At 53.9% G+C, this 13,644-nt stretch overlaps 4 protein-coding genes across 4 annotated transcripts; 2 read left to right on the top strand and 2 right to left on the bottom strand.

Annotated features, from left to right (window-relative positions):
* Positions 1 to 16: 16 nt before the first annotated feature.
* Positions 17 to 1,738, bottom strand: G647_03110 (uncharacterized protein; the record flags this gene model as incomplete). Its single annotated transcript, XM_008727456.1, has 5 exons — positions 17 to 421; positions 476 to 1,249; positions 1,307 to 1,461; positions 1,514 to 1,609; positions 1,660 to 1,738. 5 exons carry the CDS (start codon positions 1,736 to 1,738, stop codon positions 17 to 19), a joined length of 1,509 nt encoding a protein of 502 aa, XP_008725678.1.
* Positions 1,739 to 5,229: 3,491 nt separating this feature from the next.
* G647_03109 (uncharacterized protein) lies at positions 5,230 to 5,885 on the bottom strand (the record flags this gene model as incomplete). The annotated part of the gene is made up of 4 exons (XM_008727455.1): positions 5,230 to 5,253; positions 5,306 to 5,540; positions 5,591 to 5,792; positions 5,849 to 5,885. The coding sequence occupies 4 exons, from the start codon at positions 5,883 to 5,885 to the stop codon at positions 5,230 to 5,232; spliced, it is 498 nt and encodes a 165-aa protein (XP_008725677.1).
* Positions 5,886 to 6,296: 411 nt separating this feature from the next.
* Positions 6,297 to 9,037, top strand: G647_03108 (uncharacterized protein; the record flags this gene model as incomplete). Its single annotated transcript, XM_008727454.1, has 6 exons — positions 6,297 to 6,457; positions 6,516 to 6,585; positions 6,638 to 6,787; positions 6,840 to 7,637; positions 7,684 to 7,821; positions 7,874 to 9,037. The coding sequence occupies 6 exons, from the start codon at positions 6,297 to 6,299 to the stop codon at positions 9,035 to 9,037; spliced, it is 2,481 nt and encodes an 826-aa protein (XP_008725676.1).
* Positions 9,038 to 10,279: 1,242 nt separating this feature from the next.
* Positions 10,280 to 13,313, top strand: G647_03107 (uncharacterized protein; the record flags this gene model as incomplete). Its single annotated transcript, XM_008727453.1, has 3 exons — positions 10,280 to 10,808; positions 10,864 to 12,467; positions 12,522 to 13,313. 3 exons carry the CDS (start codon positions 10,280 to 10,282, stop codon positions 13,311 to 13,313), a joined length of 2,925 nt encoding a protein of 974 aa, XP_008725675.1.
* Positions 13,314 to 13,644: the final 331 nt, after the last annotated feature.

The raw sequence follows: 13,644 nt of genomic DNA, 5'->3' as shown, positions 1-13,644 counted from the left end.
CCGTCGTATCTTGTGTTCAGTCGGGCAGTTGGGAGATCTTCCAGTCGAACTCCTTGGTCGTCATAGGCTGCGCGTGTGTTGCCCTTGGATCCCAGTCTTTGTGCTGGGAAGGCACCCGAGGTTGGGAAAAGCTCGATACAGGAGTGACATAGGCTCGGGCCGGGGCGTAGAAGTCCTGCTTCGCATCCCCGTGTTCGAACTCCTTTGTTCTCGGACTGGTCAAAGCTCGATCTGGAGGTTGGATATTCAGCTGGGGCGTTGCTGCGCTCAGCATTTCGTACGTACGGGGATCGTTCGACAACCGTCTGGCATCAGCCGAGACGAACTCGCTCTTCCGGAAAAGTTTCGTACGGAAGAATTCTGCCCAGCCATGAGTCATGGACCACCTGCCCATGAACATCAAGCACCAGAACCCACTCAGCTGTAGCAGTTGTTAGCACGGCCGATGAATCGAAGCGCCAAGAACAAATCTTACCCCAAGAATGACTAGAACAGCCAGAACAATCCCTTCCGACTTGACCAAGCCACTCGCCAGCGGCAGACACTTGTTCTTGTCACCATCCTGTTCCGCCAAGCAGGCCAGCCAAGGCTGTGCCTTTGCCAGGAGGGAAGCATTGACCTGGGTACTATTGTCCATGGACACGAAGACCACGGAAAAGAACACCACTTCAGCAATGATAACAAGGACAATGCTGGCGCCACGCCATTGGAGCTCAACGACCCTCTTGACTCGACGATAGGTCTGCCTGGCAGTGGCTGTCTTCATGCTGCCACTATAGGTCGGCGGTTGAGAGCTGGTATTTGTCGTCGGCTTATCGTCAAAGAGACTCTTGATGTAGACTTGCACGCAATAGCCAATGGTGATGAACTGAAGGACCAGGGCTAATGCCGCAAAGGCCAGCAGCGGACCCCAATAATCTTGCAAGGCATCTTTGTGGTTGATGTGGCATACATTCCCAAAGCGGAATGATACACCGGTCAGACTCAGCGTCAATGCCAGGCCGATGATTGGAATCAGCCATCCGACCGCCAGCATCGCATAGAACGACCGATCGCCGAGAGCCACTTCCCAGCAGATCTGGAGATGGAGGGCGAGGGCTCTGCAGAAGACCCATATGACGACGGCCCAACCACCAAACAACAAGAACGCACCGCTGATGGCGCATGAGCCGCTGGACCTCATGTCGTTGGGAGTAATTTGGTTGAAACACTGTGCTGGTTTGGTACCCAGTGGAATAATAAAGCCAAGCTGTCACCGCACGTGTGAGCCACAGTGACTGGAGATCGAGTATGCGTCTCAACTGACCTCGACGAATACCACTCCCAGCGTGAGGCAAACACTGAGGTAGTGTCTGTGCGTGTACTTGACCGGGAGAACAGCGAAAGACAAGAGTAGATATACTGATAGTACGAAGGCCGCCACATTAACCCAGTTTGCGATCTCGGTGCGACCTTCAAAGCCTGCCCCCGTCTCAGCTAAACCTTTTGAGCGCGAGTTTGTAGGCCAACTTACCATCCGAGTACGTCCAGTCGGTCAATGGGCATGGTAAGCAACAGGTCAAATTCGGTTGAAGGGTCGACAATGGCAAGCAAAACCGTCCGGCAACGACTGAGATTCATCAGCAAAGCTGCGGATCCTCGAGATGAGCGGGTACGTACATCCGCCGTCCGTGGGAAAGAGGGTTTCCTGTAGGAACGGCGTAGGGCACAAACCCCCAAGGGATGACGTTGAGGACATTTCGAATCGATTGTTCGCAAAGCCGTCAAGCCAGATTGGTCCACGCTATATTCTCATGACAGCGGCCCGCCTCGCTGGGATCGGTGTTCTTGAGTAGGAGCGTTGTCAATCCAAGCGGCAGGGTGCAGTATAGCCCGGCGCAAAAAGGAAGGTGTGGGAGGAAATGTTGTAATGGAGGGTTGGGTGACAGTGAGGTGAATATGAAGAGGACAACGACTGCTGGTCAGATATCTCCCGGTGCTAGACGAAAAGAGGGAGGGGTTATGAAGAGAAAAATCGTGGAGCCGGGATCGAGACGCGAGAAAGTGGTCGCTTTTGGGTGTTGAATCAGCCGTGTGTATCAGGGCTGCCCCATGTCGAGAATTACGACGAGGATGCGGCGGGGAGGAGGACTTGTGAGGATTCGGACAAGTCGATGCCAGCCCGGTCAAGTGAGACCTGTTGAGTGGTGGCACAGGTTCCTGAGGCACTTGGGACCTGCAGCTGACTGTGGAATTGTTCGCCCTGTTGGTCGGTTGGAGCCAAGCCAGGTACCAGCGTCGTAGTACTCCATTCGATGGGGGAAGAAGTATTTCATCGGACTCGGTGGTGGACGGAATCCACAATCGGCCGGATGGTGGAGATCGCAGTCAGGCACGCCGCAGCCATTTTGCATGACTGGCACAGGGCAAAACCATGGCAAGCGCCGTCAGCCCAATCGCTTGTCCCAAGTCCAGAGCACAGACAGGCAGGGCGCGAGGAACAGCTAGCATGAGCCTCACCGGCGAGAATGCTGCCAGTGGCGCGATTGCGTATTTTCCACCACTTTTGTTCTCGCCATTTATTTTGCCAATGGCAGGCATGGATGGAATTGCAGACACGGTGCCTGATTCGGCAAGGGTAAACGCAGCGAATAGGCAGACGATGGCTTCGGCTTGGTGAATCAGCAGCGTGGCATGGGTGAGAAGCATGGCAAGACGGGAGCAAATTGAATATGACAAAACGCAACCATGGTGCTGGATTGGCCGTGAAAATACGACGTTGGGTCAACGCGTCTGGATGCCTCACACCTTGACTAGGGTCGGAAGGCAGATGCTGGGCAGGAGCGGCAGGGGTCGTTTCTCAGGAAAGACGCTAGTCAGGCTAGAAGATCCAGGAAGCGCAAACGGTCCAGCATGCTTTTTGGTGTGGACCCGAGGATTGCGAGCTCGCATCTTCAACCTGCCCCTCAAACCCCTGAAAGCCACCAGGGGCCGCCAATTCTGCACCGGCGTGGGTTTTTGTCTGACTCAAATATTATTTACTGGGGTACCTGGACAATTCGAGAGCTGGCGGCGAGGAAGCGAAAGTCCCCGATCCGTGAAGGCATGCAAGTTTGAGATGCCGAAAGACTGGGGTCATCAAGCCTCAGGCCGCCTCGAATTTGGGTGATTTCAGGGAGCGCTTTGAGATCGTGTGCTGGCCCGGAGGATCGCGATGTCCGGACAATCTCGACTTGATGAGACAATGGGCCACATGAAGATGGGGAATCTGGACAGAAAGCCACGATTATTGATGGCATGAGGTTGGGCCGGCCTGCCTGGTATGTACATCTCTAATGTTGAATAATGATGACCAGCTGCCATACACCTGGAGGCCTCGAATAGAACCTGGACAATCATCGCTCACCGGCCAGCCAAGGCGGCTGCTGCCGACGTCAGTGCGTGTCGAAATTCAAAGACAAGCAGCACAGGTTGGCATCTCAGAACCAGCTGCAGCTCGCAAGGCAGCCGGTACCCTTGATTGCCGGTCAGCTTCAAATCCGCAGTGGTCACGACATTCCATTCTGAACAGCAGAGAACAAGTAAGGTGTCTTGAAGACGCCCCCACCGATGCAAGGTGCTCCAAGCTGGTACTTCTTTGAACCTCGGAGAACAGTGGACTGTACACAGTGCCTCTCATGCGTATGTCACCAAAGAATGTGTGCCGGTCGCGACTGCACGCAGGATACCAGGTTCTGCATTTTGTCAGGGTCGCCACGCTGTGGCCACTTTGCCTGACAGGTCAGCAGCGTAACCACCCACGGCTTCACCGACACTTCACCCAGCCGCAATTGTCGCTGAACAACCGGACCGATTCGCCTATCTCTTGTAAGGATAGACCATTGATGAGGATCACCTCGAACATGATGACGTCTAGTAGCAGCGAGGATTGTGCAGGAGCGGTCAGTATTGAGAACCCAGTGTCCTTTGTTCGTACCTCCTCCGAGGACATACGAGGTTTCACCGGTGTATCATTTTCACCTGCACGTTGACATCAAGACCGTTGAGCAACGGCCTGTTAGTGGCCATTTCATGTACAATCACGTCTAGAATGTGCTGTCTACCTACCATGCCGCTTACCGTCAAAGTTCGTCACTCATTGACAGTGGTGAATCAGCAAAAGGTCCAACCTGTTGATGTCGGCCGCCACCAGCCGCACGCCGGCTCTGCCGTCCCCAGATTTGAGAGCTGCGACTGTCCCACAAAGCGAGGATGGTCTGATTTTACAAATGCCTCCTTTTGACGTGGGATGCCGCTTTTACGGTCATGACGACCCACGAGCGGCGCAGGCGCGTCGTGGCCACTGCAGGTCTAGGCCAGCTACAGACCTTTACTTGCGGAAACAACCAGGATCGCCACGGAACTTGGAGACACGTCGCGAGATTCAGGTCATGCGGAACAATGTACTCTTGAAAATGTCTCTGTAAGACCTGGGGTCTTTGATAAAAGTGGGAAACCGGCCTCGCCTGTTCGTCTCGACGATTTTCTGGAGTTTCAAGAGATTTCTCGATACGAATTTTGTGATTCGCCAGAATATCATGTAGCGTCGACTCTAGCTCGGCACTAAGGATTTCGCCCGGATGTCCAATCAACAATCGGAGCCTTGACTATGTGTTCACATTGGTTGTTTACTCCCTGGTGACCAAATTATCTCTCCGATTCATGTGAGCCCAAGATCCTTTTACGCGCTGAACGTGGCCCGCTGGTGATCCGGAGCCGCTGCATGACTGGGCCTCAGGGTCCGGGAGCTCCCACGCGACGTGCCTGGTGCCACTCCTACACGCCCCTTAGCAGCGCTTTCACGATTCGAGCGTCTAGAATAGCGGTGCGGCATTGCGCGAGGGCGACACCCACTTTCGCTTGGGTCAGTCGAGGGAGGCCAGCCCTGCGAACAACGACGTCCGAAGCGGCCTCGTGACTTTTGCCTGGGGCTAAAACTGATACACCGTCTGATTGTGATTCCTGTGACCGGTATTCCAGCGTCCATACATGGGTGCTGCACCATGTTTGGCAGCGTCCCAGGAGCTCGACGGTTCCGGCCCAGACCGTCCTAGATGCCGATCTTGGTACCGCGCCGTTCCAGGAGATGAGGGATTGTCAGCAGGCCAGAAGGGCCCTAGACTACACAGCTGATCTCTCGCGGTCCATGAGAACTCAAAATAGGAACCCGTAGGTAATCGGCATCAGAGACATTATCCAACACTGGATACCTCAAGGAGCGTTCAGCACTCGATCCTGGTTTTCGCGTCAATTTGGCACTATAGCGATCTCCTGGAAGCGAGCATACCACAAACTGTTCGAGACTGGCTTCGAACAGCTCGTTATTGACGCCGACACCGCCCGGATGTTCCACCGGCGACAACGGATTCTTGACCACGTATTCGACATAGCAGTTGACGTAGATTTGCTGCAACGCTATTCGCATAGATCCGGATTTGGTGTCCGTGAGCATGACGAACTTGGTATTGGTAGGTGTCTCGTAGTAGTGAAGTTTATATTGAGATGTCCGGTAGGAGAGAAAGCTGGAATCACCCGTCAGCCACAGCCTCAACACCAAGACTGACTGAGCGACCTATCATCTTCGCCACCCAGCTTCCGCACCATGTTCCGCAACGAGAATACGGTGCCAAAGATGAGTTTTGCATCATCATCCGCGCTCAGCGCGGCACGTGGTTGAGAGCCACCGTTGACGTATGCCTGTGAGGGCGGTCTTGAGGTCTTGCTGGTAGTGGAGACCGGCGGAGGCAGCCATCGTCTCTTATAGATGCATTCGGCTGCACCGATCAGAATTGGGCGAAACATGTATGATAACCAAGCACGAAATCCTTACCATGTCTGTCGAATATGTAGAAAGAATAGACCACCATCCCGCTGGATGGGCCTGCTTTGTCAAGGAAAGAGAAACCGTCAAGACACGCGCATCTGGAAGCGGACTAGGCGATCATTGACAGAAGAGATGATGAGGATGAGGATGAGGATGATGGTGATGGATCATCTACCTTCCAAAGCCCAGTTTCTTGACATTCAGTTGTTTCTGTCACGGCGTTTAGCCACAAGATCTTGGGATGACCATGACGGGTCGCTCCACCGGAGAGAGTCAGGAATGGCAGGTGCGGCGGGGAGCTTGATGCTCGAGTCTGACTATGCGCGATCCTCGACCCTTCACGGGCCCAGCATCAACCGGTGCGGCGATAGCAGCCAGAGCTAGGGTCCCCCCAGCTCGATGTTTACCTGTTCTGTCACAACGGCAAAGGCTTGAGCTCAATGTCGAGTGCCTCATGGATATCGTTGCGTCGCCTACGTCCACGTCGGCGGAGGAAGGTGTCCGCTTTCCCACAAGCAATACTCAGCCCCGCGATCTGGTGCAGTCACATGGAAATCCCAGCGACGAAAGCACCAACGCTTCCACCCCAACCAAGCCCCCGGTAGTCAAACACTTGTAAGATCTTCCACCATGGAATGTGATGAGCGCGCTTCCCTGTCTAACGCCTTCGCAGGTCCAGCCCTGAATACAGTACACCATCACGCCACCACCGCCGGACCCCATCCTCTGCAAAGCAGGTCAAGGTAGATTGCACTCAAAGACCCTTCGGCACAGCGTCTTATCAAACCTTTGCAGGAGTCCCTCAATGCACGCTCCGAATATGTCACCAGCAAGGATGACGGAGTCGCCGAACATCGTATCAATCAATATATCATCAAGCAAGAGATAGGCCGCGGATCGTTCGGAGCAGTACATTTGGCTATTGATCAGTATGGCACAGAATATGTACGATGGTTGGGCACGGTTCTTGGAACTTCACTAACTCTCTTCCACACAGGCCGTCAAAGAGTTCTCCAAAGCCCGACTGCGCAAACGAGCCCAGTCACACATCCTCAGGAAACCGCTCTCCCAGCGACGCCGTGGAGCCCTGCAGGGTTTCAACTCTCCGCTACACCGGGGATTTGGCAACGATGGAGACTCCACGTCCAGCCCAATAGACCTTATCAAGGAAGAGATCGCTATCATGAAGAAATTGAATCACCCGAATCTGGTGTCACTCATTGAAGTATTGGATGATCCGTCAGAAGATTCACTGTACATGGTGTTGGAGATGTGCAAGAAGGGCGTCGTTATGAAGGTCGGCCTGGAAGAAAGAGCAGATCCATACCCCGACCATGTTTGCAGATACTGGTTTCGAGACCTGATTCTCGGAATTGAATATCTCCATGCCCAAGGCGTGGTGCATCGGGACATCAAGCCCGATAACTGCCTGGTCACCGAGGACAATGTGCTCAAGGTGGTCGATTTTGGTGTTTCCGAAATGTTTGCCAAGGACTCGGAAATGCTTACTGCCAAATCTGCAGGGAGTCCAGCATTTCTCCCGCCTGAACTCTGTGTTGCTCGTCATGGAGATGTCTCAGGGCGAGCAGCGGACATCTGGTCGATGGGTGTGACGTTGTACTGTTTGAAGTACGGGCGGATTCCCTTTGAGAAGACCCAAATTTTCGAGCTCTACGAGGCAATAAAGACCGAAGACCCAGACTTAGGCGAAGAAGCAGATGAGGATTTCCGAGATTTGATGAAACGGATACTCGAAAAAGACCCTCAGAAACGTATCAAAATGCGGGAGTTGAGGGTAGCACTTGTCCACTGGGATTCTGGCAAAGGCTGACTGCTTTCAGGCACACCCCTGGGTTACGAAGAAGGGCGAAGACACGCTACTCTCGGAAGAAGAAAACACCTCCGATCTTGTCGAACCCCCAACGGAAGCTGAGATGAATGCGGCCATCACTGACAACATGAGAAATCTCATGACAGTCGTACGTCCTATGCCCCAAAATACCCAAAGTGGATTACTGAATGGTCTGGTAGGTGAAAGCCGTCAACAAATTCAAGTCTTTAATTGGGAAAGATAAGTCCCGTGCAATAACCTCAATATTAGGCGAGCAGGGAGGTGCACGTTTTTCCCAACCTCCCACAAATATGCCCAAAGAAGGCACATCCCTCCCTCTGAAATCGCACAGCTTCAATGTGTTTGGCCAGGAGCACTTAGAAGAGTCACCGCCAATAGACAAGATCTCCGAGGACGTGAACAAACTAAAAGTACGCCCCATACCTACTCTTAGCATAGACGACACTACGAAGGCCGAAGACTTGAACGAAGGTGGACCAGGCAAGGCTTCCTTGAGCCACACGAGTACCGCCACAGATGAGGCGATGTCGAGGATGGAGACCATTGCAGAGATTGAGCAGCTGGACCCGGATAAACTACCACCTTTCCGATCACTTAGGCCCCATGCATATACCACCGACGAAGCAGGCCACAAGGGCCACGCCCACGACCCGTTGGAAGACAGGTTATATCTCTTCATAGGCCCATCAACTTTTTCCGGCACCAGCAGTATGACGGACGACGACAGCTCATTTGTTCCCGGTGGAGACGGTGCACCAATTGTCAGCGAAAGCCCCGGAGCAGCGGATGTGGACATTTACGAAACTGCCTACCGAGACGAAATTGAGAGGATCATGGCTCGGGCGAAAGAAGAGCAGAAGGAGCCGAATGTCTATCTGACAAGACGCGTAGATGCGAAGCTGATGGCTATCAGTGGGTTGGCAGGCAAATGGGCGGCCAAGGGCGAAGAGGCCAAAAATCAAATCAAGGACTATACGCAGTTTTCTGCTCGAAAAGCACGAGTAACCGAGGTCAGCCGCGCACTTCGACAAGCAGCCAGAGAGGAGTACGAACGACGAAGACAAGAACATCGGGAGTGGATTGCAGCCGAAAAGGCAGACAGGACTAAAGCGAAAGAGGAGGATGTCTCCAGGCCAACCTCCTCTGCATCACCTCCACCTCTAGGAGCTGGGAGCGAAGTAGAAGAGCCCGCGGGTGATAGCCCACAATCACCCGGCAGGCACTCCACGATGTGGAAAGGTAAGGCAGTAGATGCGGGACGACAAGCGAGAAGCTCTCTGATGGGCTTCGTGGATCTGGTGAAGAGCAAAAGCCGAACACGATCGAAAGATGAAGCGAACTGATTCTGGCGGTGCTGCCGTGGTTGCGACTCGCACTCTTGCACAGCGTCTGGACTGCGGGGAAACGTGGGCTTCCCTTGGCTCTGACGGTACAGTATAGTTAGCTGCGATTGCCACCAGCACCCGAGATAGGCGGCGATGGACGCGCCTAAAAATCTGCGAGCCATGGAATATCGTTTCGTCGACTGGTATACCACCCGCCCTACGCCGCCCAGCGACGGGACGGGCGACGGACCAACATTGCGCGTTTTGTCTTGGATCATGCACCGTTTCAGCCCCTGGCTACTTGGACAGCTGGATTCATAGATTTAGGCAGAGTCGGAACATGGCTAGACAGGTCGGATCACAAGCTTTATGGGTGCGGAAGCCAGTCAATTTCTTAGGGCCGACGTTCAGCAGTCGGACGGCTCACCGGAAGTCATATGGAGTAATCGAGGGAACAGCAACGTGACCATGATGATGACTGGGGAGTGTGACAGCGACGTGACCTGAGCAAGTGTCCGGGCTGCCAGCGCGCTTTGGGTGCTTTGTCTTTGGGAAAGCGGATGTCGGAGGGTTTGTTCTTGGCATGGGCCCGGATAAGCTGCAGGGCTTCAGGAATCATCTTCAGCCTGTTCTATCCCTTCCCTTCAATATCAGGTCAGATGCTGATCTGAGGTTGCTTCACGGCGCCTCCATCTTGACTTCCAATTTTCATTGTTATCTGCACTGCCGGATCAGGATTGGCACTCAGGCTGTTCTCAAGCGTGGTTGGTGCTGGAAACCGTTTATTGGTTACATATCGTGCCTCTGCGCATGGACATCAAGGCACGGCGCCACCAGTCTATCTCGCTATTTCGAAGGTCCATCATTCACCGCTGTTCGGTCGCTCTTGCCTCACCACATTGCTCTCGGTCGCTGCAGATCCAGCTGCTGCCATTCACTACTTTAGATTCTCCGCATCTTGGAAAGCTTTGGCGGTTGATATAAGAGCCCCTCGTCCCGTTGTTCGACTCAACTCACGCCCCAGTCAGAATATTCTCGAGAAGCACCACAGCGCCATCAGAATACTGTACGCATTCATCGTGCTGCCATTCCCGAGAAAGATCTGCAGGATTTTCATTCTGCTCGAGCTTGATGGTCGATTGCCGCGTCTCGGTCAGATGCACCCGAAGTTGGTGAAATCTCTGCACGCATTCAACCCCGTGCTTATTCTAGAGTACAAACAGCTTCGCGGGTTGCGAAACCATTTGAATCGTTGTGGACATGGGCCGGCACAGCAGAGAATCTTCCACGGCGCCATCTGCAGATGATGGGGCGACAATCGAGGTCAAGCGCGAAGAGTCGGTGGATGATGAGCTTGCACATGAGCTCAGCACCGCCCGCGTAGCCGCCATCAAGCATGAGGGCTCGACAAGTCCCTCGGAGTCACCATCTCTCAAACCCACTCGATTAAAATCGTCGCGCTCATCCCCTGCGTCGACACCCTCAAATCGACCTCTCGAGGCGGATAGGGACACGTCGACTGCCAAGAAAGAGCCCAACGAGGCGAATGGTCACCACTCGACCTCCACCTCGCCCATCAAGCCCGAACCCAAAGCACCCTCGAAGCCCACCAAAGGCTCCCGCGCCGCCTCTAAGCTCCCACCCCGTGTTGCTCCTCTCTTCGACCATCTTCCAGATGCGACAAGCGAAGCCACCTCTACATTTACAGTGCTTGATGCTTGCACTTACCAAAATAAATACCTCGGCTTCAGTGAGCATGCTCTCGACTGCGACTGCAGCGAAGAATGGGGTCAGTTTGCACTGTCTCACCGCCCCAGATCCCCTGCGCTGACCGTCATGCCTAGATCCGGCCACCAAGCAGAACCTCGCCTGTGGCGACGACTCCGACTGCATCAACCGAGCTTGTAAAATGGAATGTGCCAATGACTGTAGCTGCGGAACTGCATGCCAGAATCAACGATTCCTTCGACGCTTGTACGCCGATGTATCCGTCATCAAAACTGAAAAGAAAGGCTACGGTCTACGTATCAATGTCGATCTGCGGCCGCATGATTTTATCTTCGAGTATATCGGCGAGACCATCCCGGAAGGCACTTTTCGAAAACGGATGAGACAATATGATGAAGAAGGAATCAAGCATTTCTATTTCATGTCTCTGAGCAAGGGTGAGTTTATCGATGCCACCAAGAAAGGAAACCTTGGTCGCTTCTGCAATCACTCTTGCAACCCCAATTGCTATGTCGACAAGTGGGTGGTGGGCGATAAGCTTCGTATGGGCATTTTTGCCGAGCGCTACATCAAAGCCGGCGAGGAACTCGTCTTCAACTACAATGTTGACAGGTACGGCGCCAACCCACAGCCGTGCTACTGTGGGGAGTCAAACTGCACAGGCTTCATCGGAGGCAAGACGCAAACCGAACGGGCCACCAAGCTGTCCGCTGCGACGATCGAGGCCTTGGGCATCGACGAAGATGAAGCCTGGGATACGATTGTCGCTAAACGGCCTAAGAAGAAGAAGACGGCCGAAGATGACGAGGACTATGTGGACAGTCTCGAAGCGAAATCCCTTGATGCCGACGGCGTGACGAAGGTTATGGCTGCACTCATGCAGTGTAAAGAGAAATGGATCGCTGTGAAGCTCTTGCAGCGCATACAACGCTGTGATGACGACCAAGCATGGCATCGGGTCGTCAGATTTCACGGCTACCAGATCCTTAATTCGCAACTGTCGGCATGGCGTGACGATGAGAATATCATTCTCCAGATCCTTGACATCCTTGACCGGCTGCCACGGTTGACGAGGAACAAGATTGTCGATGCGAAGATAGACAAGACGCTGCAGTCTTTGATCGACCATGAAGACGACAGGGTCGCCACTCAGGCGTCATCACTATTTGATGCTTGGTCCCAGCTTGAGCTGGCCTACAGAATACCGCGAAAGAAGAAGGAAGATGTTGCGACGTCTGTAAAGACGGAGCCAGCACCATTCGAGCGTCGCGAATCCGCCCAGCAAAGGAAACGCTCGAGGTCAAGATCGAAGTCTCCTCCCAGAGGACCAGCATCGCTCAACGCGCCGGCCGGTCCTCGATCTCTGCAAAGACCTGGAGCCAATTTCTTTCCGCGTCCTCCTATTCCCTTTCAACGCGGTCCCCCACCCTTACCGCGAGGCTGGTTTGCGGCTCAAGACAAAGGTCGAACATACTTCTATTCTGCATCGGGACAGACGACGTGGACCAGACCTTCAAAACCAGCAGATGAACCCCCTCCGCCTCCTAAACAGCCATCGGAACAAGACGTACTCAAGAGCATTATCGATAACATTGTCACGTCGCGCGGCAAAGAAACCAAGAATTCCACACCTGACACGCCAGAGCCCAGCAAGTCAAAGAAGGAAGAGAAGTGGAAATCCTACGACGAGGAAAAGCAAAAGAAGCTGTACGAAAACACTGTAAGTAGTGCCTCCTCCTTTGGACCTCTGGTAATAGCAACTAACCCATTTCAGCTCTTCCCTCACATCTCGCACGTCATGAACAAGTACAAGAATAAAATCCCTCGGGATGACCTCAAGCGGTTCGCGAAAGAAATAGCCAAGAAACTTGTCGCTTCGGACTACAAGGCAGGTCGGGTCAAGGACCCTACGAAGATCGAGGACCGGCAGGTAAAGAAGGTCAAGGAATTTTGCAAACAGTTCTTTGAAAAGGCCTACCAGAAACACAAGAAACACGAGGCAGAAAAAGCGACGAGAGAAAAGGACAAGAAGCCCAAGCTGGATGGTGAGACAGCAGCTGCCTCGCCCCACGCACCAGACGAGGATGAAGACATCAAGATGTCCGACAATGAACTCGATGACACGCCAAGTGTCCATTCGCCATCCGAGGCCAACGGCACTGGCACGTTGAAGCGAAAACGCGATGCGCAAGAAGATCCGGCCGCGCCGGGTGGTGACGAAGATGGGCGAGAGCCCCCCGGGTCGCCAATCAAGCGCCTGAACCTGGAGCTCGACACACCTCCTCCGCCACCACCGCCGCCCGCACCACCAATTGAGACACCACCAGCTAGCACACCACGCGAGAGTCAAGACGTCGACATGGAGACGGATATCTTCGCCGATACGAATTTTAAGGGAAAGAGTATGGCGGACGTTTTGGCTCAAGCGCAGGCCGAAGATGACGAGGCACCGGAGGATGTGGGCGACGTGGTCATGAAGAATGGCAACGTGTTGGAGACGGAGGGAGAGACGAGAAACCCGATGGTGGAGGATCAGCCTGTCGACCAGCCCGGGGGTGATCAATGACAAAGTTGTAACGTTGCTTCTAGTGCTCCAAACTGTCAATCTGCGGAACCGCGGAGGCAGGAGGAGAAAGTTTTGGACCGCTCTCTCTCTCTCTCTCTCTCTCTCTCTCTCTCTCTCTCTCTCTCGACCATTTTGTGTGAACTCGAGCTGGAGTTACACTTGGAGGCGCTGCGGATCGGGACCCTCCTCGACATAATGCTCAGGGTTTCTCGCAGCGCCTATGCCTGGACGTGCGCGCCTACGGTTGGCCCGGAAGGTGGTACAGTAGCGACAAAGGACTGAAAGCGCATGACATGGGAGAGCATCTGCATTCGACACACGCAAGCCTTGG

Source organism: Cladophialophora carrionii, assembly GCF_000365165.1.
Source record: "Cladophialophora carrionii CBS 160.54 unplaced genomic scaffold supercont1.2, whole genome shotgun sequence".
Classification (NCBI taxonomy): domain Eukaryota; kingdom Fungi; phylum Ascomycota; class Eurotiomycetes; order Chaetothyriales; family Herpotrichiellaceae; genus Cladophialophora; species Cladophialophora carrionii.
This window is presented reverse-complemented; position numbering and strand designations above follow the sequence as displayed.